Raw genomic sequence first — 27,358 nt, forward strand, 5'->3', positions numbered from 1 at the left:
CTCGCAGAAACTCCTGGGCGGCTGCACAGTCCGTGTAGCGAGGCACGTCCTGTCGTAGAGTTCACCCTCACGACTATGCAGAGGGGCAGGCGCGGGTCACAGAGTGGGCGGGGAAGAGAGGCCCCACCCGAGGGGGGTCATCAGCATGAGCAGGACACGCAATCCACACGGGTCTCATCCACCCACCGCCTCCTTCATCCGCCAGATGTTCGCAGAGCACCACCCACGTCCGGGAGGCAGTGCGCTCCCCGGGGGCTGCTGCATGCAGCCAGGTGCAGGAGGAAGCGGCCCCTGCACACCTCTGACCCACCGCCTCCTCACCTGCAGGCCACCTTCCCCGGGGGCGCTGCCGGCTGGGCGGGGAGGCTCTCGGGCTCCCGCGGGTCCCAGAGCAGGCAGCGGACCCCCCGGAAACGCACCGAGTAGCTCATGGCCTCGGCCAAGTACGCGTTGGGAGGCTCCCTGTCGTAGTCCGCATCCAGCAGGGACAGGTAGCCGTGGGTGTGGCCTGAAGAGAAAATGTAAGTAAGGATCAACCTGAGGTTTGGGGAAAGGCGCAGCCTGTTCCTGCAGCGGACGAGGCGGGGACGGACGGCAGCACCGCGACACCCACGCCACAGCCGGGGCTGCGTCTGGGACAGAACGGAGGCCACGGCGTACGTCCACCGACCTTGCAGCACCGCCGCCGGCACCGAGACGTGCGCCGTGAGCCCCTCCCGGAGGTGCAGCTGCCGCAGCAGGAAGTCGGCGGGCGTTGGCTCCTCGGAGAACCTGGGACAGCACAGAGCCTGGGCACAGTCTGCTCGGTGTCTCCTCTGCGGGCCTTTGCCAGGCTTCTGCGCAGACACCCTCTCACAGTAAGGCGGGCTGGGCCCCAGGCCACCGCATCGCCACTGGGACTACGTGACACTCGCTCCGTGCTCCACTAAAGAATTAACACCAGCCCAGCCGGTGTGGCTCAGTGGCTGAGCGCCAACCTATGAAGCAGGAGGTCACAATTCAATTCCTGGTCAGAGCACATGCCTAGGTTTCAGGCTCCATCCTCAGTGAGGGGCTTGCAGCAGGCAGCCAATCCATGGTTCTCTCTCATCATGGATGTTTCAATCTCCCTCTCCCACTTCCTTCCTCTCTGCAATCAATAAAAACAATTTTTAGAATAAAAGATTAGGTCCTACCCAGGCGTGCACTGAGAGTCCTGGTCAGATACCTGTGCTCTCATCCACATCCTGTCTCTCCTGCAAACGGCTGCTCTGTCTGAGGCAGCGACACCTCCTCCCTGAGCAGGCCTGTCACTCCATCTCTCGACGCCCCGCCTCACACCCGCTGCAGAGCGCAGCCTCACTCACAGGAATTCCCCCGCACGTCTCCGCCCTGACCCCTTCCCCGCAGCCTCAGCACACACCTCACCAGCAGCATGACGGGGAACGCCCTGGCGGCCGGCGGGGAGAACTGCACCCGGACCTGCAGGGCCTCCGGGCTGGCCGCAGAGAGCCCGGCGAAGCGGTGGACGTTCACTCTCTCCCGCAGCAGCACAAAGGAGGTCTCATTTCCCCCGTCACCCTGTCAGCGTGTGGACAACGAGCAGATTGGCTTTTGGAAAAGTGAAGATGTCCCATGTCACCAGGGCAGCCCAAACACAGCTGAGGGGACCGGGCGGGGCTGTCCTCACCGGGCCATCTTCCTCCCCAAACTCCACGGTCACAGGCGTCCTCAGCCGGGGCCTGTGCAGGGGCCTCCGGCTGGAGCAGCAGTGCAGGGACAGGGCCAGCAGAGCGCCAACCTGGGGACAAGAGCGCCTCGCAGTGGTGACGCCGGCCAGGCGGCGGCTACACCCTCAGGGAGCACAGGGGCACTGGCCAGAGCGGCAGGTCTGGGTGGGGGTGGCTTCACTGCACCACTCTCAGTGAGTGAGTCATTCTTAGGGTTTGTCAGAGTTTTTATCTTTTATCTAAAAGCTCATAGGAGAGCCACAGCTGCTGAGTGACGATGAGCAGAGGCCCCAGCACTGCCGCCAGCCTCACCCGAGGACGCCCGGCCAGGGGACAGCAAAGGTTCTCCTGTTCTTTTCGGTGAAGCCTTCCAAAGCCGCTACAACGCCCTGGCTGGCAGCTTGTTGGCTGCCTGTGGGTCCTCCTCATCATTCCCATAGCCAGGGGCTGGCTGTGTGCGGAGCGGCCAGGCTACCAGAACTACCATTGCTCTGAATGCACACATGGAACTTCCCGCTCTGAGGACATCTGTTCCTGTTCCCTGGTGGGGGGCGGGGGTAGAAACATCGGGTCCGGTGCTTCTGGAGCCCGGGCACCTGGACGAAGAGCCTCCCAGATGGGCAGACACCTGCTCCACCTCCACATGGTGTGTCTCTACACAACTGCCCTTCTTAGGGTGAGAACACTCACTCTAACCTCTATTTCTTTACTGCTTGTTAGTTGGGATTATTTTCATGTTATTTCCAAGGAGGTGTGTGACTGCTGTTTAAAATAAACATTTTTGAACAAAACGATGAGTTTGTTGTTCGTGTACACTTGTCCATCAGACATTATTGGGGCCCAGGGAGCCAGGCCCTCGAGCGAGAGTCTGCACACAGAAATAGGATGTGGCGCTTGGGCCCGGCCTCAACCCCGGTGACCCGGGACAAAAGCAGACGTGAAGCCCATGTTCCCAGAGCCTAGAAACACTGGCACCACCCCCCCCCCCCGTGTCCCCATTGGCACCACCCCCCCCCGCGTCCCCATTGGCACCATCCCCCCCCGCGTCCCCATTGGCACCACCCCCCCCCCGCGTCCCCGATGGCACCATCCCCCCGCGTCCTCACTGGCACCACCCCCCCCCGTGTCCCCATTGGCACCCCCCCCCCCGCGTCCCCATTGGCACCACCCCCCCCCCGCGTCCCCATTGGCACCATCCCCCCCCCGCGTCCCCATTGGCACCATCCCCCCCGCGTCCTCACTGGCACCATCCCCCCCGCGTCCCCGATGGCACCACCCCCCCCCCCGCGTCCTCACTGGCACCATCCCCCCCGCGTCCCCGATGGCACCACCCCCCCCCCCGCGTCCTCACTGGCACCATCCCCCCCCGCGTCCCCATTGGCACCACCCCCCCCCCCGCGTCCCCGATGGCACCATCCCCCCGCGTCCTCACTGGCACCACCCCCCCCCGTGTCCCCATTGGCACCCCCCCCCCCGCGTCCCCATTGGCACCACCCCCCCCCGCGTCCCCATTGGCACCATCCCCCCCCCGCGTCCCCATTGGCACCATCCCCCCGCGTCCTCACTGGCACCATCCCCCCCGCGTCCCCGATGGCACCACCCCCCCCCCCGCGTCCTCACTGGCACCATCCCCCCCGCGTCCCCGATGGCACCACCCCCCCCCCCGCGTCCTCACTGGCACCATCCCCCCCGCGTCCCCATTGGCACCATCCCCCCCGTGTCCCCATTGGCACCATCCCCCCCCCGCGTCCTCACTGGCACCATCCCCCCCGCGTCCCCATTGGCACCACCCCCCCCGCGTCCCCGATGGCACCACCACCCCCCCCCGCGTCCCCATTGGCACCATCCCCCCCGCGTCCCCGATGGCACGTGCCCTCTTGGCTCACCCTCCATGACCCAATGGCCAGTGTTGCCGTGACGCACCCGGACCACTCCGCCTCCGGTTTTGATGGTGGGTCCGAGCGGCTGCACAGGAAGTGCTCACCTGGCCGGGAGCGCGTCCCTGCAGGAAGGGGTTGGTCCTGAAGAGCAGGAGCTGGCTCACGTAGCACAGGCTGGGCTTCCGGCCGGCCAGGTCTGCAGGGAGGTGCACCCGGACGGGGCCCAAGCTCTGCACGGAGCTCTGAGGGCGGCAGTGCAGCTGCGTGTGGACCTCTGCCTGCCCAGCGCTCACGTGGGCCTGGTGCTCGCTGCGGGAGGACAGGCAGCCCTGGAACGGCACGGGTCAGACGCTGGTGGGCAGAATCACCAACCGGATCAGCCAGAGAAGTGGAAACTCCTGGGAAGGCCCGAGCCAGGACCGGACACCAGGATGGGGCAGCCCCGTGACGGGACGCGAGCTGTTTGCTGTTTAGATGCATCTTCCTGAGACGCTCCACTCCCTGTGACCACAGCTGGCTCGTGGGTTCCTCAGCCCCCGGGGAGCCAAGGCCTTGGCTCCTACAGTGCTGGGGCTGCCAGGCCACTAGCGCAGAGCAGCGAGGGCGCCAGGCGTGCAGGCGGGACATGCCTTCCAAATGTGTCACTGGGCTCACATCGAACACCATTCTCTCATCTCCCCGGCATCACACCGAGAATCAGCTACATGACCAGCAGGTCTGGGCAGGGGGAGGATAAATGGGGACCGAGGAGACATGGAAGCTTCTGGAAGGAACCCAATCAATTCTGAGACACTGTCCTGTGGTCACTGCAGCAGGAGCACAGGAAATGACCTGGTGTCCTGGTGGCCAGGTCCGTTGGGGCTGCTTCCCACATCATTTCCACCTGCATCCCTCCCTGGATCCCTCAGGGACAGGTCCCACGTCCCACAAGGACACCCACCGGACCTGGGACGGGACAGGAGTGACATCACTGCACATCCCGATACCCACGAAGCACAGCCCTCACCAGGAACATCCCAAGACCAATGCCACCAGCATCGTAGTCATCGGATCCCAGGAGCCAAGTGCATTGTGGGTTTTGAGAGCAGTTACTAAGCCGGCTACTGTCCTAGGGAGGAGCAGCCGTTACCCAAGGAGGAGGAGGGCCGTACCAGCAGCACATCCGCGATGGCCTGAGCACCTTCCTCCAGCAGGCGGCCCCAGCTCCTTGAGTGACCGTGGTTGGTGGCCTCCAGGACCCGGGACACGAGAAGGACGAGCTCCCGCACCCGGCCCGCATCCGCCACGCAGCCCGCGGGGCGCTGGCTGGGGGCCAGCAGCGTGCCCGCGCAGCGGAGGATGAGGAGAGCGCTGGCGAGGCTCACCTGGATGGGAACAGGCGGGGTGGAGCGCCCCTCAGTGGCGCACACGCCGCCGTGCCCGCCCTCGGGGGGGACACCATGCGCCAGGTGGGGAGGACGGGGCCAGGCCCGGGTCAGCTCACCCTGCGAGTCCGTCCCCGTAAAAGGACCAGAGAACAAGCGGCCTCTGCAGGTCACTGAGGCCCAGGAAACGTGCTGAGGCCGTTGTTTTCGGAGGCGACTCCACATTGAGCGTGCCTCTGCCTGAACCGAGCCCCCTGCAGGTTCCAGGAGCCCCCGCAGGACCCGGAGTGCCGAGTCCGCGGAGGGCGGCAGCGGAACACCTGGCGGAGGACTCACCTTGTTGGGGAAGCGCAGCAGGTCCCGCAGCAGGAGCACAGAGCCGGCCGCTTCCGCCTGACCAGGAGAAACGGAAACAACAAGAAGACAGGCAGGAAGTCAGCCATCGGTCATGGCCGCGCACTCAGCTCCCTGAGCAGAGACGGAGCAGACCCCACATGTTTGGGCTCAGAGACAAGGGGGGCTGACATGGGAGAGACCGTCACCGCGGTCCCACATTTCCCCACTTGGGTGGCCCCCCTGCCCTGTGCCCACTGGCCATCCCCACCCCGTCAGGAGAGGACCCAAGGGCTCAGGGACGAGGAGGACAGCAGGGGGACTGGTTCCTGAGCCCCATGATGACAACTGAGTGTGCCCTTAGATGTGGCTGTTGTTGCCATGGTGACAATGGAGCATGCCCTTAGATGTGGCTGTTGTTGCCATGGTGACGCCATGGTGACGATGGAGTAGATGTGACTGTCCTCTGTGACAGTGGCAGGGCAGAGGCACAGCCGTGCTGGCAAGAACAGTGCACAACAGTACGTGGTCGCTGCCCTGGAAGCCGCACAGAACCGTAAGCCTCACTGCTGTGCCACTGTTACCAGGGGGATCGGGTTGGGTTTACACCCTTTTCTCTTACGTACACGTGGGCCCATCTGCGGGGACGTGGCTGATGTGGGTCTCTAGTAACCAGCCCACTGGTCTGTGAGACGTGCACGCAGGCGAGAGCCACAGCCCTGCGTCAGCGTGCGGCCGGCCCACCAGTCCCAGACTGATGGTTCCTCACAGCACAACCACCTGCTAGTGAGCCGACCAGTCTTAGTCCCTGCTGAGCAGACAGACCACAGACACGCTGGCCGCACCTGGTCCTGGGGAGCTAATCTGCATACTGAAGGAATGAACGCGTCCTGGAGTCGGGACCACTGGCCACAGGAGGGGCTCCCGCCCTCCCTCGCCCAGCGACTCAGGATCCTGGTGGTCACGGCGACATAGTTCCTGACTTGAGTGTCACTCCCCATCCGCTGGAGGGTGGAGAGGTTCCTCAGGCTGGCATTGTACCTGAAGGACACAGAGCAGTTACCAGGATCGTCCAGCACGTTCCAAACGCTCCAGCCACCACCCCAAGTGTGATCCACCACAGACACACTTTGGGGACTGGGCTGCCACCAAGTACTCCACCGAGGCGGTGGGGACTCAGAGCCTCACTCACAGGTCCTCGCCGGAGCAGCGGTCCCCGTGGGGACGGGGCAGCACAGTCACAGCCACGGCGCAGGGCTGCGTCTGGGAGCCGTCGCCATCGGTGATCACAGTGGACACCAGGACTGGAAGGGACATGGCAGAGGTCAGCGGCCTGTGTCGGCGAGGACTTCTTCGAGTGCAATGGTAATGAAGAGACAGGAGCCCGAGGACCAGTCCCACACCGCGGGCCCACCTGTGTGCTGGGCGGTGACGGGACCTCCAGGGGGCAGAGCTGAGGTGACTCCCATCGCTGTGGGGAGACCACACTCCACACCAAACAGGGGGGGCAGGGGGTGCGTGCAGAGCCAGGAGGGAAGCAGCCCGCAGAATGGGGAGTCACTCACTCCCTGTCACTGGCCTGTACTGTGTGTCCGCGGCAGCAAGCAGCCATGGTGACCAGGACTGCCCCAGCCTCTACCTCCCTGCCTGCTCAGGACTACGGTCAGGTTATAAACGTGACTCGTGCCAGAACTGGCAAGGCCCGGGAGGTCTGCAGACCCCGAAGTGCAAGTCCAGGCTGGTGCTGCTGGGACCAGGGCGGAGGGAGGGCAGCGCTGTGGCAGGTCCAGAGAAGGCGTGGAGAACCCACTGAAGTCGTTCATGCACAGACACGGCACGGCAGGAAGCGGCATTCTGGGGACTCGGAACTCCTTCCGGTGGCAGGGCTGGGGTTTGTGGTGGGGGCCCTGCAGGGAGGGGAGCTGAGTCCTGCCCACCATCCGTCTGTCTGTCCAAGACTCACCTTGATAACCGTCCACGGGCTCCCCAGCTGGCAGTGCAAAGTAGTGCTGGGCATCCGTGCCCCGGTACAGGGTGTACTTGGAGGCGTTTCCTATACGGTAACCAAACTCATAGCGGAAGTCCTGCGGTCCATCCCATAATGAAGGAGAGAGCACAGAAGAGCAGAGGATTACCCCAGTACGCACGCACACCTGTCCTCACTCCGCCCGAGGGCAGGTCAGATGGGCTGGGGCAGGTACAAGCGGCTCATGGGCCCTCCCGCGGGACCTGGGACTGTCACAGACACACAGAGTGGGGGAGGGATGAGGCTGCACCTTGTTTGCCTCTGGGCGACACAACACCTGGGTGATGGGACAGGGTATTAGTCGGAAACACCCTCAGCCTCAGAGCCGGGCAGCAGTTAGCACCAGGGTCAGGGCCTCCTGAAGACGCACAGCGGGGAGTCCAGCACAACACGGTGCAGGAGTAGGGGGGCTGTCCAGACTGACAACCTGGTCCCCGGCCCCAGTAGGATGCTTGCACCCCCAGCGTTTCATCAGAGCTGGCAGCCTCGTCCTTCAGAACGGCTGGACGGGGTCTGTGTGCTCACCGGTCTCCCCGACGTGCAGAAGACGCTGAAGATGGTGTCTGCCTCGAGGCCACGGTGGGGCTGCACCTGGCAGGCCACGTCCCTCGGAGCACGGTTGACGGTCACATACAGCTGAGCCTTCCCTAGAAAGCTGTGCCCCGAAGCTGCAGAGAGGGGGCGACACCTGCATGCTGGGAGCTACAGGCAGCCCCAGAGGTTTCCCAAGTGTAGACCGTGTGGCCCCCAGAGCTGCGGCTTTGGCGTTGCTGTGACCTTGACTGAACCGTGATTCTGGGCCACCCCAACCTGCTGGGTCAGACCCTGAGGGGCCATTGATCTGCGTCAGCGCCTGCCTCGGGGGACGCTGGGCCCAGGACCCCTGCCATGTGGCACCCACTGATGTAGCACCATTTGTCGGGTGCTCGCTCGCTGGGGCAGCCGTGCCCGAGACCCTGAGAGAGCAGTGGACGGGCGAGACCTGGGAGCTGGACAGCCTCGCCGGCAGAACCACACCCAGCACACAGACCCCTCCACTCCCGCTTGCGTGCGGCCTCGTCCAGGAGCAAATGCATTGCTATTGCCTCTCAATGACTAAACACTTCATCTTCCATTTTCTGCTGTTGTTAGCCACCCTGAAATGACCATTCTCACGCATGGAGTTATTTTTTACTTTCGATGTCTGTTTCTTGAGATAAATTACAGGCATGAGTCACATGTGTTGAGCTGTGGAACACTGAGGACGCTGACCCTCACTAACAGTAGGCACTCTGCTCAGCTCCCCGCCAGGCCCAGGTGCCACCTACCCACCGCTGCTTGCAGGACGTACGTCTCTCCGGGGCTCAGTGAGAATGGCTTCACTGTCACCGTCTGTCCAGTGATCCCTGCGGAAAAGGAGGCAGGCACCCCTCGTCAGGGCGCCCGGAGGGCAGCAGGGCAGACACGCCCTTCCTCGGCCACTGCAGCTGAAGGCGGCAGGCAAAGAGGTCCCATTAGCCCTGCCTGACCCACGGGGATCCATGCTTGTTCGTTACCCCGGCCCCTTGTGACAGAGCACGAAGCTCATCTCTGCTCCCGCTCAAACTGAGCCAGTCCAGGGCCAGTCAGAAAGGCCCTGCCTCCCGGACAAGGAGAGGACTCTGGGAAGAACGCTGTCCATGTATTTTGAGGCATCCCTAAACCGAGGGTTTCCCTTTCAAACAACCTCCTCATGTCTGCAGGAGCCCCCGGGAGGGACTCCTGGACCCAAGCAAGACTGCTGACCCTGGGGCCCGAGATCTCAAAGAGAGAGGCTCCCTCAGCTGCTGCCACGCTCCTCGGGCAGCGTCCTGCACTGAGTCTGCAGGCCGGGCGCCCACACCCTGGGCGGTGTGCACACACCCCAGCATGCACACAGGATGCATGTAGAGGGGGCGGCACTGTCCTCTGTGTCTGTGCCTGCTCAGTAGCCTCTTCCCCTTACTTTGCGAACGGGGGGGGGGGGGGGGTACCTGCAGCTGGAGCCTTGCCCTGAGGGACGAGCACAACCAAGAGGCATCGTGACCCGTCTGTCTCTAGTCCAGGGGAAGGCACGGGGAATGGGGGTGGGAGGCTGCAGCTGCTAAGGTTCCAGGCGGAGGGGCACTGATACCGGACGCGGTGCGGCCCTGGAAAACAGCTCGGCTCACGGGGGACTTGGGCCAGTCGACCAGAAGTGCAGGCAGGGCACTGGCGGTGGGGAGGAAGGGGCCCACCAGGTTGTCCCCGTCCCCTCGGCTCTCGTCCTCACTGGCTCCGGGTCCCGACGCTGAGAGGTACATGCTGGTCCCTAGGAAGACACGCCAGGTCAGGGGTGGCTGAGACCAAGGTGGCCATGGTCTGCTTAAAGAGCTAATGGCTCAAGGCTGAGGTCAGTGCTGTCCACTCTCTCTGGACTCGCTTGTCTAAATGTCTCCGACTGCACATAGGATGAATGCCGTCCCACACAACCAGTGGCTCTGCGACATTTACTCAGCTCACGTTCTCAGCCACGGAGCCCAGGATTGCGTCTACGGGAACACCACGGCAGACAGTGGGCCCTGCATGTGGACATCTAGGTGAGGGTGTCAGGAAACACTCGAGAAAACACACCAATGAGCAGAACACAGCCAGTGACGGAGTGCCCTGGGGAAGACAGAGCAGGCGCACAGACGGGCAGACAGGCTGTTCTAGGGCCGAGTGGGCAGGCCCGGGGGAGAGGCTCAGACAGAAGGAAATGGGCTCCGGAAAAAGCGGCTCAGGGAGGGTCTGGGTGTGCTGGAGGGGGAGTGGGGAAGAGGAGATGAGACTTCAGCTCCTTCCATCATCCCCCGCGTGGGCCCTGGGAGCCAGGCCAGCGGGATGTGCTGGGCTGGGTGTGTGAGGTGACTGGGCCACAGGCCCAGGCAGAGACAGTGTCTGCATGTCCAGCAGAGGGAGGGCGCCAGGCTTGCTCAGAAAACTCGGATTTCAGACTCCAAACAAATGCGGTTAAACAAGGGGAAATGATAAAGTGGATCCATGTTGGGGTTAAAGGACTGAAACATCAGGAGGAGTGACTTGCGAATGCAGGCCTTTCTCTCACTCAAGGTTATCTATGAAGCGTCTGCTGGGAGTGTGAAGTGAGCCCTCTCAGCCCGGGGGAGCAGAAGGAGCGTGGGGTGGCCAGAGGAACCAGCGTCCAGGCGATCAGGGGGACGGTCAAAGAGCACAGCACAGTGAGTCCTAAACAAAGTGCTCACTGACCACCCAAAGTGCTCTCACTCACTCATTATTCATTCAACAAACCAACTGTTCATGGTGGGGCATCCTTAAGCATCTGTCCATGGGCTGGGTGAACCCTCCCTCCTGCTCATTCACTGAGAACATGCGTGCTGAGGCCAACACGAGTGTGCAGCTGCCTTGGAAACCTTCCCTTCCCAGACAAGAAAGAGCTAAAGGAGTTCATCACCAACAAACCGGTATTACAAGAAACTTAAGGGACTTCTTTAAAAGAAGGAAAAAGAAGTTCAAAACTATAATAAAATGGTGACAATTACATGTCTGTGAGCAATCCCTAGGTGTACATGAACTAAATGCTCTGACCAAAAGATGTAGCATGGTGAACAGATAAGGAAGCAAGACCCTTACATGTGCTGCCTACCAGAGACCCATTAGATCCAAAGGTGCAGGCTGGGAGTGCGGGTGGAAAAGGTATTTCACGGAAATGGGAACTGAGAAAGCGGGCAGCAATAACTACGCCAGGACATTAAAGTGAAGGACCAGGAGATAAAGAAGGACCAGCAAGCCTACTTCTGGGTGCTTCTCTGAAGAAACTCTAAACACCATTCAAAACGACATGTACGCCCCTGTGGTCACTGCAGTGCTGTCTACAGAAGCCAAAGCATGCCAGCAGCCTGAGTGCCAGCAGCAGGTGAGCATATAGGACGGACTATGACTCTGCCATAGGAAAGGGTGAAATCTTGCCATTTATGACAGCATGGAGGGACCTAGCAGGTACTGTGTTGAGTGAAATAAGTCAGACAGAGAAAGATAAATACCATATAATTTCAATTATATGTGGAATCTAAAAAACAAAATAAATGAACAGAAAGACTCATAGGTACAGAGAACAGACTGATGGCTACCAGAGGAGAGGGGGTGGGGGATGGATGAAGAAGGTGAAGGGATTGAGAAGCACAGATTGGCCCTGGCCGGTGTTGCTCAGTGGATAGAGTTCCAGGTTCGATTCTGGTCAAGGGCACATGCCCAGGTTGTGGGCCTGACCCCAGTGGGGGCATGTAGGAGGCCGATCAATGATTTTCTCTCATCATTGAAGTTTCTATCTCTCTCCCTTTCTCTTCCTTTCTGAAATCAATAAAAATATATATTTTTTTAAAAGAGAAGCACAGATTGGCTGTTACAAAATAGTCTCAGGGCTGTGAAGTACAGCAGAGGGAATATAGTCAATAATATTGTAATAGCTATGAATGGTGCCGGGTAGGTACTGGAAATATCCAGGGGGGGCACTTAGTAAAATACATAAATGTCTAAATTAATGTCACATCCTCTGTCAACTAAAATGGAAAATAAAAATTATTCTAAAATAAGAAAGTTGCCTTGGGGAGTGGAGTAGAGAGACAGAAAGAGCCCAGGGAGAGGGGGGCGGGAGAGGGGCGGTGATGAGAGGGGCCTCCCAGAGAGGAGAGGAACCAGAGCCGGCCCAGGAAGGAGGAAGGAGGAAGCGGTGAGGCCAGGACTTGGGAAGGGCGATCAGGGAGGCATGTTGGCAGGGGCCAGCCCATATCTGAGGATGGGGAGGGGCAGTGTCTGGGCCTGGGCTCCCCAGCAGGTGAGCTAGAAACAGCCAGACCATGTCCCCCAAAGGCGCCCAGACCCCCTCAGCTTGGAGCACAGAGAGGCGTGTGGCCTGGGTTTCAGAGGAGAGGAGGGGCTGGCGGGAGGGAGACAGACTCACAGGCTCCCGGCTGCCTTCCTCCCGAGGGCACCGCTTCTTGGACGTCGCTGTAATAGGCCTCGAAGTCTGCGTGAGGACAGAGTGAGAGCGTTTCACGTAAACCAGACTCCCGGGAATGCCCAGCACCCCGCGGGAGCACGCACATCGCCCTGGGTCACCTCAGGGCCCCTGCTCTACAGGCACAAACCCCAGCAGCCAGGCCCAGCACATGGCAACAGTGGGGAGCCAGTCACTGTCCCGCCCCCCAACAGGTAGGGCTCCATGTGATTGGTTGGGGGGAGGCCGAGGCCCAGAACTGTCCTCCTGGGCCTCACTCTTGTCTCACACGGAGACACCGACAGGAGTGTCCAGCTGCCACTGTCACCTTCCTGTCCCCAGGCACTTCCCTCCTCCATCTGAGGGCTCACGGAGGCTCTCCCACCAACGACCTCGCCTGGACTCTGGAGTGCAGGCCTTTGCCAGAGCACAGCCCATGACCCTGAGCGGCCAGCTTGGGTGGCGTCAGGGAGGGACGGGAGGGGCCGGGGAGTGCCGGGCCAGAGCCTGGATCACTGACAACGAATGTCTCTCAGCTTCTAAGCACCGGAACAGCTCCTGTCCCACCTGAAAGCGGGGACACAGGGCACAGTGGCCATCAGGGAGGAAGGATGAGGGGGTGGTTGGGCAGAGCGCTGGCTCAGCCGACTATCCCGGGTCCCGTCAGAGAAGAGTACCAGGCCTGGAGGCACCTCCAGGGCAAGAGCAGGTACAGTGCAGGGTCAGCACCTACCAGGGGGGTGAGGGGTGGGGCTTCCTGGGGACCCCTCGTCCCAGGGATCCCCTTCTGGGGCCGCAGGGTCAACAGCCGTGGGAACTTGGGGTGCAGCGACTGTGGACTCCACAGAGGCTCTCCCTGTGGCTGAGAGGTCATCCCGGCCCAGGGTCCAGGGCCATGGCTTCCGTGTGAACGGCACAGGCGTGACGTGGGGCTCTGCCCTGCGTGGCCCCGGGGACAGTGGGTGGGACTCGGAGAGCTTCGACATAGACCCCAATCCTGAGGAGCCCAGCAGCCCCACGGTTCTGCAGAAGGGAACTAAACAAAGAAGACATTAGGCTTCTCTCAGGGTGCAGGTTCCATGAGCACATTCTGTCCTAAACAAGTCCGCCAGCACGTGAAAACCGCACGGAGAGGTGTATGGGGGCAGACCAGAGTGACTTCTCGGGACTTCACCTCCTTGCAAAGTCTTAGGACCCATATTTTCCACCCAAGAAAACAGTCTCAGAGCAGTGTTCCCATTACAGCCGGTGTGCGGAGCGAGGCCCACCTTCCACGCTCCTCTGCTGGTCCCACGTGTGGCCCCAAGGACGGCAGGATGAGAGGGACAGTGGCCCCAGCAGAGTGGCCGGGGCGGTGCTCAAAGCGCTCAGTGCGTTTGTAAACCAGGAGAGCTGCCCCAGCGGGCACCGCGCAGCGCCGGCTGCCCCGGGCTGAGAGCAGCATCCGAGGCTCGTCCTCCCGGCCGTCACCACTGCCCACCCAAATGTGAAGCCAGGAGGGACTGGGGGCGAATAGCTCATGGCCAAGAGCAGACACGCTGGGTCAAACAAATTAGATCTCAGACTTTTTTAGCAATCTCAAAATAACCGCTCAGCCGACAAAGCCAAGCATCACGCGCCCTTGCTGGCTGAGTCAACAGATAGAGCATCGGCCCGTGGACTGAAGGAAGAGGTCCGGGTTTGATTCTGGTCAAGGGCACGTACCTCGGTTGCAGGCTCAATCCCCAGCCCAGGTCAGGTGTGTGCAGGAGGCAACCAGTCGATGTGCCTCTCTCACATCTATGTTTCTCTCTGTGTCTCCCTCACCCCTCCGCTCTCTCTAAAAAAATAAAATAAAAATGAAGCTGTGCAGTCTGTACCTTCCTCTCTGCCCCTTCCTGTCGCGTTGACCAAAAAGAGGTCCCAGGAGTAAGAGAGGGCCGCCTCCCCGCAGTCTTCACAGGCCGCCCGCAGCGAGAGCTCCTCGTTCCAGTTCACAGGGACGCCGCGGAACGTCCCCGCGGAGATGTGCACGCGCCTGCGGTGTGCAAGCAGGCAGAGTTACAGAAACAGGCCCAGGGCTGTGGCCGCCGTTCCAGGCCAGGTTTGCTCAGACCACCTGGTCGCAGGCCGCAGACGCACCACCTCACCCCACCGAGCGGGAGGCTGCGCGCTTCCTCAAGGAGCCCCGGGAGCTGGCCCAGCCCGGCTGTGACCACCACGTGTTTTTACACAGTCACTGCCCAGACCCCTGCAGGGCCCAGTGACGGGGCCGCCCTGCCAGGTGTCCTGCGGAGCTGAGGCCAGGGCAGCTGCGGCACACGCCAACCTGTGTTCAGAGGCTGGGGCTGGGCGTGGCCCTCGGTGCCCCTGTGGCCTCCGTGCTGCAGAACTCTGAGCTCTCTCTGCCCTGCAAAGTCTCGACGTCACACTCAGCTGCCAGGTGCCTCCCCGCTGTGGGCCCATGGTGCCCAGTGGCGCCTGGAGGCCAGGACAGAGGCCCTGGCACACTCAGCCTCTTTGTGCCCTCAGCCCTAGGTCCTGGAGCTAACCCCCGTCTCCGGGCAGCTGCGAGGGTGCGAGGACACCTTCCCCTCGGAGCCCCACTGTCAGCGCAGTGGGTCGGTCTGAACCCACCTCCCACGTGCACAGTGGGTTTCTTTGGTGGCTCCCACCCCAGCCTGGCCTGGGCACCCAGATGGGCATTGTGGGGGCAGCAGGGCAGCTGGCACCTGAGCGCCACGTCGGGGACGGTGGAAAGGAACACCTGCGCCTCGGAAGAGTTCCGGCCATGGCTGGACACCGTCAGTGTCACAAGGAACTGGTCGTAGCCACTGCTGAGAGAGTCCACTGCGAAGGACAGCGTGGGCGCGCGGACATCCAGACTGCGTGCAGCGGGCCCCGCGAGGCAGGAGCGCCCGGGGGCACTGGCCGGGGTGCACGCCCAGTGGTACCTGTGGGGAAGCGATGGAGGGGCTGACCCACCGCTCTGGCCAGTTAGGGACCAGGGTGTCACCCAGTGGCGTTCCTGGGGCCGCTGGGAGCAGCGGCTGGTTTCCATGGATGCAGGTCCCAGCTTACCGACAGGGATGGTGTCCGTGGAGGGTCTGTGCTCAGGGCTAACAGTGTGGACGGTGTCCATGGCAGGACACTGGTGAGGCACCGGGGATGGGAGTGGGTGGAGGTGAGGACCAAGGCCTCAGCCCAGGGACCCGACACTGAGGGACCCACTCCAGAGAGGCCCGTGTTTATTTCTGCCCCTCTCCCAAGTCCCTTATACTGTGATCCCAAGTGAGACACCGCTTTGATTAATAAAGGTATAGATCCTTACAACTGTGCAGATTACAGCTCAGTGCCCCTGAGTTGAGTGTGGAGAGAGCAGAGGAGGAGAAAGGCTGGGACGAGGAGGAGGGCCCCACAGCCCCAGCGCTCACCTGAGCGTGGCCCCGGGCCTGTCGGGGTCGTAGGACAGGGACCCGCTGAGGACCATGGTGGACGAGGGGGTCCTGGGGATGAACAGGTGCGTGCCCTCGGAGATCACGCTGACAGGCGCCCGGGCACGCACCTCCACTCCCACGCAGTAGTTGCTGTGCACGGGACTGCCTCGCACCTGCACCTGGAACGTGGGTGACAGGGGGCGTCAGTGAGGCAGGCAGGGTGCCCACTGGAGACAGAGGGGCTGGAGTCTGGGAACAGGATGGCCATTGGGGACAGAGGGGCTGGATGACAGGAGCGTTTTCCTCTCCGTGTCTGTGTTAACAGGAAGCTGGGGTTCTGGGTCTGGGGACATAAGGATACCCCAACTATTCCTGGTTTGTAACCTGCTCTGCCGACAGTAAATTTCCCATGTGCTGGATTTTGTTTAGCATACCCTTGTTAAGCTCCCTCTCTAACCCCCAAACACATCATGGCCTAAAGGAATGTCAGGGATTGAAGAGAACCCCTCCTCTGGGACAGGCCAGACCGGGTCCCAGGGTCTCTGAGGCTGACGGGAAGGGAGCAGGAGCTTGGGCAGGTTCACTGCCAGCCGCCGCCCACCTGGGCCAGCGCAGTGTAGTTCCCGGGCTCCAGGAAGTAGGGGGGGACGGTGAGGGTCTGCCTGTGGGTGCTGACGGCAGGAGGCAGAGGCACCGGCCACCCCGCGGAGTCGGTGAGGCTCCAGGCGTAGGAGAGGCCTTGGGAGATGTCACAGAGAATGGCGGCTTCGAAGGTCACGCCCAGGGTCACAGGCTGGGACCGCCACACCTGCGTGGGAGAAAGGTGTCTGTTAGAAATGTGTCTGCCTGCTCCAGAGGACGTGGTTCAAGACCAGGCTTCACCTCTGTGTCTGCGGTCACAGTCAGTGAGAACAAAGACCTCACACACTCACCGAGGAGAACCCTTACAAGCATACATTAATGGGGAAATACCAAAGGAAAAGGTCAATACATTTGATTACATAAAATTTTGAATATAAAAATATTATTTAAAATGCAATCAGAGAAAAAGGAAAGTCACTTGCAAAATATATGACAGTGTTAATATTTAAAATCAATAGAAAAATTTCAAAATCTCCAACAGAAAACCGAGCAACTGATCATTGGAAACAAAAGAAAGTAACTGTATTTTAAACAAATAATAGAATAAGGATGTGTTTCAAGGGACCTTAATATACAGCATTTTGAGGCTCTAATCTAAGCATGTCAAACTCAAAGGCTAACAACGGGCTAAATAAATGAGGCATGCGGCCCACGGGCTGTGAGTTTGACATGCTTGCTCTAGTTTAAGGGCTACAAGAACTTGAGACAAATCTGAAAGCTCACTAATAAGTGTTATTTCTGATGGTACTGCTGGCATTGTTGCTCTGGAAGTACTTCACATACTGAGTAGATAAAAGCTGATAAATACTTGCAGAGCTGAAGGGCCTGCGGGGCGGACAGAGCGTTCAGAGACCAGGCTGGAGCGTTCAGAGACAATGTCTCCAGCCCGTGGAACAATGGAACAGCACTTTGTGCACGTACAGATCTTGCCCAGTGGGAAGAACTCCCAAGCTGGTGCCCCTGGAGGACTGCTTTTGAAGATTGCCCATAAAAATGGGAAAGGAGCCGAAACCGGTTTGGCTCAGTGGCAGAGCGTCGGTCTGCGGACTGAAAGGTCCCAGGTTCGATTCCGGTCAAGGGCATGTACGTTGGTTGCGGGCACATCCCCAGTAGGGGGTGTGCAAGAGGCAGCTGGTCGATGTTTCTCTCTTTCATCAACGTTTCTAGCTCTCTATCTCTCTCCCTTCCTCTCTGTAAAAAATCAATAAAATATATATTTTTTTAAAAATGGGAAAGGACCCATCTACGAGCTGAAATGGGACTTTAAAACACATTGGTATTTGTTGCGAATGATTTTACCTTTGGCTTTAAGTGACTTTAGTCCTTATTTAAATTACCGTGCTTGACAATCGTGCCTATTGTTTCTATCCTGAACAAGAAAGTATTCCAGCGTTTGTCACTTAACAGCACAGCTTTATGGGCACTAACACAGATGCTCATTCTTACCCCAGGGATAACCACAGACAAACTATGAAATGGCCCCAGGAAGCTGTGGGGTCTTGGGGCTCAGGACCTGGAGGGAGGACCCATGGAAAGGCCCAGGCCGGGCCTGGCCCTGGGCTTCTCCGTGCTCCCTCTCTCCATGGCCACATCAGGGCGGGAGGTGAGACTCAGGCCCAGCGACCGACCTCTGGGCTAGAAAGCCACGGAGAGCTCCTGGCAAATGTAGCCACATCACGGAGTTCATGTGTGTCTGCCGTGTGGGCACTCTTACCTAAAAGGACAAGCTGCTCCAAGTCAGTGCCTCCAGGGTAAAAGGAATAGAACCAGCCCTATTTCTGTAGCGCACAGCAGGTGCTCACCAAGCAGCTGACCACCTCCTCGCTTTCCATCTCCTGAGCACCCTCCAGTTCCTAGCACAGGTTTGTAACAAGCTTGTCAGGGCGCACGGAGCCAAGCCCAGAGTGACAGGCGAACGGAGGGCGGACTCTAAGGCCTGCAGCAGGCGTGTCCCTCCCTGGGCCGGTGACTCCGGGACCTCGGAAGCGCCCCCAGGCGCCCTCATGACCGGCGCGGGGGCTGACCTGGAGGAAGCGTCCCTATCGGGCTCCCAAGGAGAAAGGCTGACCCTGTCAGTGCCTCAGCCTTACCTGCACCTTCCCGGGCCCCATGTTCTTCACGGGGGGCGGCTGGCAGGGCCTGCGCACCACGAAAAGGCGCCTCCTCAGGGAGACGGTGCTGATGGCATTGAAGGCGACGACCTCAACCGTGAACTCTCCCTCCCTGGAGGAGACAGCACAGGCACTAGAACGGACTCCCCGGCCGCGGCCTTCGTCGTCACACCAGCAGGTCTGTGTGCTCACGGGCAGGAGGCCACCCAGAGGCCACCAGTGCCCAACCTACAGGCGCTGCCGCGGCACAGGGCGGGACGGGCACCGAACCCCACTGATGGCATCTGCTGTGCGAGGAGCAAGCACCACAGGCCATGCTGCCTCTCTCCCAGGAGCCCCCCCACAGCATGGCTAGCCCCTCTGCCCCCTCAAGGACACCCTCAGGTCCCCGGGGGTGGGGACCTCTGGACCTTCGTGTGCTGTTTCCTGTCCGGGAGGTGACAGAGCCCACCGCTGGAGGCGAGGCCGCCGGGGGAGGGAGGGGGTAGGGGAGGGGCCCAGCTGGGGGAGAGGTAAGACCGGAAGGGTGGCAGTTAGTTCCTGGCTAAGCCGGTTGTGCTTCCTGAGGAAACGCGTTTGTTCTGCAAACGATGCCCGTAGGCAGGCACTCAGGACGGTGGGGGTCGCCGTGGAGGTCCCGGAGCACGAGAAGGCGGGTCCTGCACACGGCGCGCTCACCTGCTGTAGACGTGGCTGGTGGAGCTGCTCCCCAGGCCACCAGTGCCGTCCCCGAAGGCCCAGCGGTAAGCCACGTCGGTGCCGAAGCTGATTCTGCACTGGAAGGTCACGGGGGCGTTCACCAGAGCAGAGGCAGCGGCCACAAGCCCGCTGGCCACCACTCTCCTCTGAGCCTGCACGTGGTGGGGCTCCGAGGCCACGCTGCCCATTCCATTGGAGGCCTGGACCACCACACGGTACCTGTGGGGGGACAGGACGGTCAGGTGGTGACAGACCAGGAGAGAGAGAGAGAGAGAGAGAGAGAGAGAGAGAGAGAGAGAGAGAGAGGGAGAGGAACTCCACCGTTCTCCTGGGAAAGGCGGTGCTGGCGGTCATCTGCAGGAGTGATGGGAGTGCCCGGTGTTGCCTCCCTGAGCAGAGGGTGACACAGTGACCTCCCTCTTTACCACGGAGCACACCAGTCACAGCCATGGGAGCACGGTCACCTCCTTACAGAGGAGCACGCTTAGGCCATGACGGGCGGAATGGCACCTGTGCCTGGACTGCCTGGTCCCGAGGCCCCACCCTCCGCCGCGGCCTGCAGACCTACGTGTGTGACCGAATCACACGCCACATCATGTCAGCGCCAGCTCGGCATCTGCAAACTGCGCTGCACCTACCACTACGCACCACTGGGGGGCGCCGAGCCTTCTCTGGATGCTCCTGCGTCTTGTCCTCACGGGCAGGTCTTCTCCGAAGAACCACGTGAACTCCAGGGGAGTGGTTTCCTTGGTAACGGCCACAAAAGTGATGTCGGTGTCGGTGGCAAACACAGTTCCGTTGGTGTAGACAGAGACAGCTGTGACAGAGGGGGCATGGGGGACCTCAGCGGGAGGCTGGACCTGCTAGGGAAGTCTCCACCTTCCCGCGGGGCCACAGCCATTCGGACGCCGGACAGTACACGGAGCAGTGGTGGGACTGGGGGCCTCGGCCCGAGCTCATCAGGGGACCCGGCCACTCTGCTGACTCCGCACGGAACCGCCCACCTGCCCATCCCTCCAGGTCTGCGGTTCATGGCGAGCAGGGCCCTGGCAGAGCGGACCATAGACCTGGTGCTGCCGTGGCCTCAACCTCAACTGACTGCAGAGGGTTCATTAGGCCTCGACTTAAAACAGAAACGTACGCTGCATCCGATACCGCACGGCCATGCTGGACCAGGCCCACCGGCCCCCCACACGGGTCTGCAAGGCGAAGGACACGTTACAGGAGGAAATGGGTGGAAAACGGTGAGAAACTATGGTGCCTGGAAGGAAAGTGAAAACAGAGGGAGACAGTCTCAGAGCTGCTTCCCTGTCACACATGCCCTTGTCCCCATCCCTCCATCTTCTCTCCTTCCATTGCAACACATTCAAAATTCAAAGTTTGTGTTTTGGAAACAGACAGGCGTGGGAAACATGAACTTTGTCACAAAATTTCTCTCAGTAAAATGTTAAGTGTTGCCTGGCTGGTGTTGCTCAGTGGTTAAACATCAACCTAGGAACCAGGAGGTCACAGTTTGATTCCCAGTCAGGGCACATGCCTGGGTTGTGGGCTCGATCCCCAGTGGGGGGCGTGCAGGTGGCAGCCAGTCAATGATTCTCTCTCATCATTCATGTTTCTATCTCTTTCTCTCCCCCTTTTTCCCTGAAACCACTGAAAATATATATTCTTTAAAAGTTAAGTGTTTTCTCTCTGGTGAGGGCCCTGCTGGCCACTGTGTCGGTGCCTTTGAAAGGGTCTGCTCCTGTGTGGGGGGCACACTCGGAGCTGTCATGTTTTGGGGACTTGTGAGGGTGTGGACGCCCAGAGCAGGGCTGGGTGCCCGGCTTACTTCTCAGGTCCGGGGGGGAGCCCCCGAAGGAGAGCACGTGGTCCCCGAGGATGCTGCTGGCGTTCAGGAACACGGACGGGGCCTGGGGGCCCAGCTCCATGTAGTAAGGCCCAAGCCGCACCTCGGCTCCGTGGGACCCGCTGTGAAGGACCGCCTGGAGCGCGTAGACGCCTTCTGCACAGAGGAGCAAGGGCCGCTGAGGGGGTGTGAAGAGCACGCACAGCAGCTGACACTGGCCTGGCCGGGGGCGGGGGGGAGTGGGGCACGACCAGCATGCTCCATCACATGACACACCCGCCACGCTGTTCCTTTCTCCTGTGGGCTCCTCCTGCTGTGGCTCAGCCCCCACAGCCACAGGGCGCAGCGTGTGGCTTAACACTCTGCTGTCTCAGAACTTAGGTGTTAACAAGGGGGCACGGCAGGTTACAGAGGGCCCATGCCTCCTGGCTTCACACCGGATGGTGCGGCCCGTGTGACCACAGGCCGCCCATGCAGTGGCCGCCGCCTCTGCCCTGTGTGGACTGTGGCAGGTCCTGCCCGCGGACGGCTCTCATGTGCTTGTGCTGGTGTGAAGAAGCCGGCTAGCCGCTGAGGGACACGAGACCCATGACTGAGGTCCCATCGCCTGGGGACAGCCGGCCCCTCCAGGCTGCCCTCTGACGGGACCGTGTGACAGGAGCTCCCAGTGCGGAGCGCACCCTGGGCTGCGGGCTGTGGGCGGCTGTGACACGGCGGCAGGCAATGACCGTCAGCCACTGCCTAATCCCAGCTCCACCTGTGGGTTTTCATCGCTCATTTGACTCCCAGCTTTGACGTGTTAGGCGACTTCTGACGGATCCCAGGATGAAGTCCCGAGCTGGGATGAAGTCCCACCTGCCACCCAGCCCCCATGCACACCTGAGGGGCCCCAGCACACCGAGTCCTCACCCCACGCAGCTGGGCTCCACTTCCTGCCACTAACCTGCCCCCTGGGCCACGCTTCTCTCTCCTTGCAGCCTCCCCCCTCACCCCCATGACTCTGCCTGGGGCTTAACCCCAGAACCTGCCTGGGCCTCCCACTCCAGCCCCCACACTGCTGTCTGCCCTGTCCCCAGACTTCAGCACATTCACAAACCAACCAAGGTGTGCAGCAGGGAAAGCCGAAGAAGCCCGCAGATTTAGCAGTGCTTTCAACGGGCTCCACCCTGCCTGTGCAGGAAGCAAGGCTGGAGCCTTAGCCACCGGACGTCAGGACAAGCCCCGCCCCTCTGCCCCCTGGCCCTGCGAGAGGAGGGTGGGCTGTCTCCCTGGGCCTGGGAGGAGGGTGAAGGAGGGAAAGTGCGGGCAGGATGGGCAGAGCGCAGCTCCTGGCCTTTGCTGTTAGGATGTGGGGGTGTGACCGCCCAGAGTCTCTCTGGCCAGTGTCCAGCACCATGCCTTAGGCCTCCTCTCCTCAGCCTGTCTCCCGCCCATACTCCTGAGCGCGTACCTCGCCTGTACCGGTGGAAGGTGGTGACAGCCACGTCCCCGGTAGCACGGTGGGTCCTCATCTGAACCCCAGAACCATCCCCGAAGTCCATCACCAGACACAGAGCAGCTTCGGGAGTGATTTGAACCCGGAACTCCAGACCCGGAAGTGCCTGAGCATCAGCATGTGGGAAGCGATGGGCGACAGGATCCGCAGCGTCCTCGAGGCCCAGGGTTGGGACGGCAGTGGCGTGACACTGAGCGTGGGGCCAGAGCTGCTGGCGCCCAGGCCGGGGCGTGGAGAGGCTGAGGGTGCAGGGAGGTCCGGGAGGAAGGCGGTGGGGGCTGTGGGGAGAGGGCAGAGCCTCAGATCTCAGGACAGTGACACATTATCGGAGGAACAGGACACAGCAGGGACCTGCCTCAAGCAAGGTCTGAGGCCTGATCGCGGGCTCACGGTCACTGTTCTCAAAGTGGAGTCCCAGCGCAGCATGAACTAGGACAGACCCTCCCAGCAGCAGAGAACTCTTTCAAGGCCTGGGAAATGGTGCGAGCGTCTCAGGGGCGCCACCTGGTGGTCCAGAGCCTGTGCTTGAAGCTGTGGCCATGGCTGCCACTGCCCTGAAGTGCACACGGCAGGCCTAAGAGCATGTGCTCCTGGAGGCAGAGAACCCTAGCAGGGACATGGCCTCCACACCCCTCTCCCCCCTGTACCTTCTGGGCAAGACAGCAGATGGTGAAGTCGGGATGCTGGTCTGAGCAGATGTGGCCGCCTTAATGGGGGCCCGGGGGGTGACAGTGGCTGACGTGGCATCCTTCCCAGGAAGCCGCTCAGGGGTCAGGTCCTCAGCAGAGCGCAGTGGCCCCAAGGCACAGGAGGGGACCTCCACCTGCAGGCTGCAGGGGCCCGCGGGACAGGTGCACTGGAATTTAGGGTAACACCAGTGAGGGTCAGACGGGCGGTGGTGTCTGCGCTGATGCGTGTCCTCAGCCAGCAGCCAGCAGCCAGCAGGGCTCGCACAGCCCGGCTCCCGAGCTCAGTGGCTCCAGCGCTGGTGCCTTCCAGGAAGAGGCGGGCATTCCTACCTCCAGGGCAGCTCCTGAGCCCGCTCTCACCCCGAGCCTCAGGCATCAGAACTGGGCACAGCTATTCCGATGCCCATGCTGCACCGCGCCAGGTGGGTGGAAGTGAGCACTTTTACATTAGCTATAAACCCAAGTCCACAGCCTTGTCCAAAGGACTGGAAGTTCAAAATACGGGTCCCAACAGGCCCGAGGGTCACCTGTGCCCCAGACACCCACCTGGACCAGCTCCCAGAAGGCGCCACCCGACTCCCCAGCGGCACATGTTGGTCGGAGGTGGCAGCCCTGGCCTCCACCGCTCCCGCAGCCTGCGGTCTCCACGGACGGTTCCTGGGGGCCTCTGACCAGGAGGCAGAGGAAGCCTGTCCGCGTCCCTCCCTGGTGCTGCCCTTGGCTGCTGCCGAGAGAGAAGGGCACAGCTCTGAGCTCAGCAGCCCCACGGACCCCAGAATGCCTCAGGCCACACCCCTCTCAGCAAGGACTCCACGTCCAGAGCTCACTCCCAGGCCACCCCTGCACCCTCAGGTGTCAGCGGGGACACTGCCCGAGACCCAGGAGCCGCCACTTGCCCCCAGAGCCAGCCCAGGGCTGGCTGCTGCAGTGACCGTGAGTTCAGAGACACCACACACCACTGCAGCGCCCACACCCCTGGGGCAGCAGAGGGGCGCGGTGCCAATGTGGGGGGCTCAGGGTCTGGATTCGTCTTTGCCACAGCACAGGCCAGGCAAGGAGGTCCAGACCAGGGTCTCCTCATCTGCATGTCACCTCAAACAGCAGCTGGCTGACCTCAGTCTGTGAATGATCCTTTAACCCAGCAACTCTTGCAAAAGCCCCTTTCCCTCCACTGGCATGAAGGTGGAACATTCCTTTGGGAAGAGACACTGGACTCATACTTGCCTATAAGTCCCCTGACAACAGGCCGCTCACCTCTCCTGGTCACCGGGAACTCCGGGGGCCGGCTCCCGGGCCGTGGGCACTGAGGCCTTCCCTGGGGGCCGGTCACGGCGGCGGTGGCCATCCCCTGGAAGACGGTGAGAGGGAGCAGCGCCCTTGTGTCAGGACACGCATCGCACCGCGGACAAAAGGACGCCCAGCGACGCCCTCCTGATCAGAAATGCATTCTCCCGCCCTCAGAAGCTGTCCTATCGAGCGCGCTTCACGCAGGGGCCACGTGTCTGCCCGCCGCCATCTCTCCGGGCCTGCAGGACTGCCAAGGCCAGATCCTGTGGACAAGGGCTCGGGGACGGCTGCGGGCCTGCTCGCTGCCCCCACCCCGCCCTCTTTCACGTGGTGTGGCCCGATCCCTCCCTCTGCCTCCGGACTGTGTGGGTCAGTATTCACCGGAGAAGAGGGTGTTCTGTGGCTCAGGCGGCAGCCCCTTCAGGAAGTGCGTGCTTTCCTGTCCACGTCCTGAGCCTACAGGAGGACCACTGCAGACAGAGTCCCCTCTGACCGGAGGAGGGCCTTACACAGTCAGAAGACTGATGGGGAAGTAGGCACAAGGTATGCCACATAGGCAGTTTAGAGGTAGCGCAGGCTGGAGATTTGCAAAGACCTGTGGGTATGCCAAAGACTGTCGGCTCTGGTTGTCCATCTGTGCGTGCTCACAGGCAGCTCACGGGCTGCATTTCCAGGTGAGCTCCCAGGTATCGACTGCCTGCCCCCTGCTCGAGCCACCTGCCCACGGAGCTGGCACCACCCCACAGGTCAGAGGGACCAGAGGAGGCACCCTGCTCCACCTTTTCCTCCCCCCTGGGGGTGGGGGTGGGGGGGTCCGGACACACTCGGCACAGCTCAGGAGTAAAGTGTGCAAGGCCACACAGTTAACCCGGGATGACAAGGAGAACTGTCCCTGTGTGTCCGCCCCACGTGCGGGCCACAGCCACAGCCACAGCGCTGCCTGAGCTTAATTCCAAAGAAATAAGGTTAAGCCCCACTGGCGTGGTTCAGTGGCTGAGCATCAACCTATGAACCAGGAGGTCACAGTATGATTCCCGGTCAGGGCTCATGGTCAGGTTGCAGACTCAATTCCCCATGTGGTGGGGCAGCCGATCAGTGATTCTCTCTCATCATTGATGTTTCTATCTCTCTCTGCCTCTCCCTTCCTGTCTGAAACCAATAAAAACATATTAAAACACAGTAAAGTTAAGAGGTTAGGGTTAGTTTCTCCATCACAGTGGCCACATGTCCAGGCTCAGTGTCCGGACACAGAATGACTATCACCATGGAGTGTCCTGGTGGCTGGCTCTGGGTGGGCGGGCTGAGGGCAATCTGTTGTCCCCACCTGGGGCCTGACCCCTGGTCATCAGCACACAGGACCATGAGCTGCCACGAAGCAGGACAGCATCACCTGGAGTTTCCAACGCTACTCACAGGACAAATATTCTGATGCAATTACTTAAATGGCTTTGAGAATGGCTCCTTTTAGGAAATCCCCACCCAGCTCCTCCTTAGGAAGCAGACTCACCAGGGCGTGCCGGGTGGGGTTCCTGAGGCCTGGATTAAGGGGGTGGGGGCCATCGTGCAGGGCAAAAGCCAGGAGCCTCGGAAGCAAAGCATGCGCCTAGCTAACCACTGTCCTCTGTCTCCACTAAGTTGATGAACAAAAGCCTATTTGGATTTTTTTAGCCACAAATTCTGCATTTCAGATTTAATGACCAGTGTTTGGTTCTGCTCCTTCTGACTCCACAAGACACAGTACTTAGGGGACACCAATCAAGAGGAACATTGCTACTTAAGAGCGATAAGAGCCCTCCCGGCACCCAGCTCTCCTGGCACCCAGCCTCCCCAGCACCCAGCCCTCCCGGCACCCAGCCCTCCCGGCACCCAGCCTCCCCAGCACCCAGCCCTCCTGGCACCCAGCCCTCCCAGCACCCAGCCTCCCCAGCACCCAGCCCTCCCGGCACCCAGCCTCCCCAGCACCCAGCCCTCCCAGCACCCAGCCTCCCCATCATCCAGCCTCCCCATCACCCAGCCTCCCGGCACCCAGCCTCCCCATCACCCAGCTTCCCCGGCACCCAGCATCCCCATCACCCAGCTTCCCCGGCATCCTGCCTCCCCAGCACCCAGCCTCCCCATCACCCAGCCTCCCCATCACCCAGCCCTCCCAGCACCCAGCCTCCCCATCACCCAGCTTCCCCGGCATCCAGCCTCCCCAGCACCCAGCCTCCCCATCACCCAGCCTCCCCATCACCCAGCCCTCCCAGCACCCAGCCTCCCCAGCATCCAGCCTCCCCAGCACCCAGCCCTCCTGGCACCCAGCCTCCCCAGCACCCAGCCTCCCCGGCACCCAGCCTCCCCAGCCAGCACGCGAAGCAGGCAGTGCCCAGGCACAGTTGGGTCATAGTTGGACTCAGGCAAAAACAAGAGGCACTGCCAGATCGTGGCGAGGGTGCACGTACCTTCCTCTGCGCGGCTCCCAGGCCCAGGCGGCAGCAAGCAGAGCAGTGCCAGGGCTGGGACCAGCAGCCTCCTCCCGGGCCCCATGGCTCCTGCCGCCCCGGCACAATCCAGGCGACGCCGTGAGGCCGGGCACTTAAAGGCCTAGCCCTCCCCTGGTCAGCACCTGTGGACAATCAGCCAACTGTGAGTCCCCCCCAAACACTCCTCCCCCCCCCCCCCGCGGGGCTGCTTCCCTCAGATCAAAGTGTCTGCGGGGGTCAGCGAGGCCGCCCTCCACGGGCTCACACAGCTGCCCAAAGTCAACCGCTCTCCCCAGGACTGACACAGCGGCGACACGCTGTGCTCTGTCCACACAGCACACCGAGGCCATGTGCGAGGTGGAGGACACACAGACCTGCTGCCCTGGGCTCTGAGGAGCCCTGCCTGGTG

The 27,358-nt window shown here is 61.3% G+C and overlaps 1 protein-coding gene across 1 annotated transcript in view; it reads right to left on the bottom strand.

Moving 5' to 3' along the window:
- PKD1L1 (polycystin 1 like 1, transient receptor potential channel interacting) overlaps nucleotides 1–27,086 on the bottom strand; it is a 50,507-nt gene extending 23,421 nt beyond the window's left edge. Inside the window, exons 1-28 of the mRNA XM_084896616.1 lie at nucleotides 26,929–27,086; nucleotides 24,455–24,548; nucleotides 23,747–23,921; nucleotides 23,159–23,367; nucleotides 22,467–22,789; nucleotides 20,999–21,172; nucleotides 20,312–20,431; nucleotides 19,819–19,987; nucleotides 19,150–19,389; nucleotides 18,451–18,583; nucleotides 16,320–16,526; nucleotides 15,716–15,897; nucleotides 15,014–15,235; nucleotides 14,162–14,319; nucleotides 13,036–13,338; nucleotides 12,267–12,332; nucleotides 9,444–9,620; nucleotides 8,620–8,697; nucleotides 7,838–7,980; nucleotides 7,250–7,370; nucleotides 6,479–6,590; nucleotides 6,132–6,327; nucleotides 4,741–5,346; nucleotides 3,694–3,918; nucleotides 1,670–1,780; nucleotides 1,403–1,560; nucleotides 671–771; nucleotides 322–508 (exon numbers count right to left, since the gene is read on the bottom strand). Of these exons, the coding sequence (XP_084752742.1) occupies nucleotides 322–508; nucleotides 671–771; nucleotides 1,403–1,560; nucleotides 1,670–1,780; nucleotides 3,694–3,918; nucleotides 4,741–5,346; nucleotides 6,132–6,327; nucleotides 6,479–6,590; nucleotides 7,250–7,370; nucleotides 7,838–7,980; nucleotides 8,620–8,697; nucleotides 9,444–9,620; nucleotides 12,267–12,332; nucleotides 13,036–13,338; nucleotides 14,162–14,319; nucleotides 15,014–15,235; nucleotides 15,716–15,897; nucleotides 16,320–16,526; nucleotides 18,451–18,583; nucleotides 19,150–19,389; nucleotides 19,819–19,987; nucleotides 20,312–20,431; nucleotides 20,999–21,172; nucleotides 22,467–22,789; nucleotides 23,159–23,367; nucleotides 23,747–23,921; nucleotides 24,455–24,548; nucleotides 26,929–27,013 (5,075 nt within the window). The 5' untranslated portion in view covers nucleotides 27,014–27,086. The remainder of the gene's footprint in view (nucleotides 1–321; nucleotides 509–670; nucleotides 772–1,402; nucleotides 1,561–1,669; nucleotides 1,781–3,693; nucleotides 3,919–4,740; nucleotides 5,347–6,131; nucleotides 6,328–6,478; nucleotides 6,591–7,249; nucleotides 7,371–7,837; nucleotides 7,981–8,619; nucleotides 8,698–9,443; nucleotides 9,621–12,266; nucleotides 12,333–13,035; nucleotides 13,339–14,161; nucleotides 14,320–15,013; nucleotides 15,236–15,715; nucleotides 15,898–16,319; nucleotides 16,527–18,450; nucleotides 18,584–19,149; nucleotides 19,390–19,818; nucleotides 19,988–20,311; nucleotides 20,432–20,998; nucleotides 21,173–22,466; nucleotides 22,790–23,158; nucleotides 23,368–23,746; nucleotides 23,922–24,454; nucleotides 24,549–26,928) is intronic.
- Nucleotides 27,087–27,358: the final 272 nt, after the last annotated feature.

This window comes from Pipistrellus hanaki, assembly GCF_964339955.1.
Source record: "Pipistrellus hanaki genome assembly, chromosome: 10".
Classification (NCBI taxonomy): domain Eukaryota; kingdom Metazoa; phylum Chordata; class Mammalia; order Chiroptera; family Vespertilionidae; genus Pipistrellus; species Pipistrellus hanaki.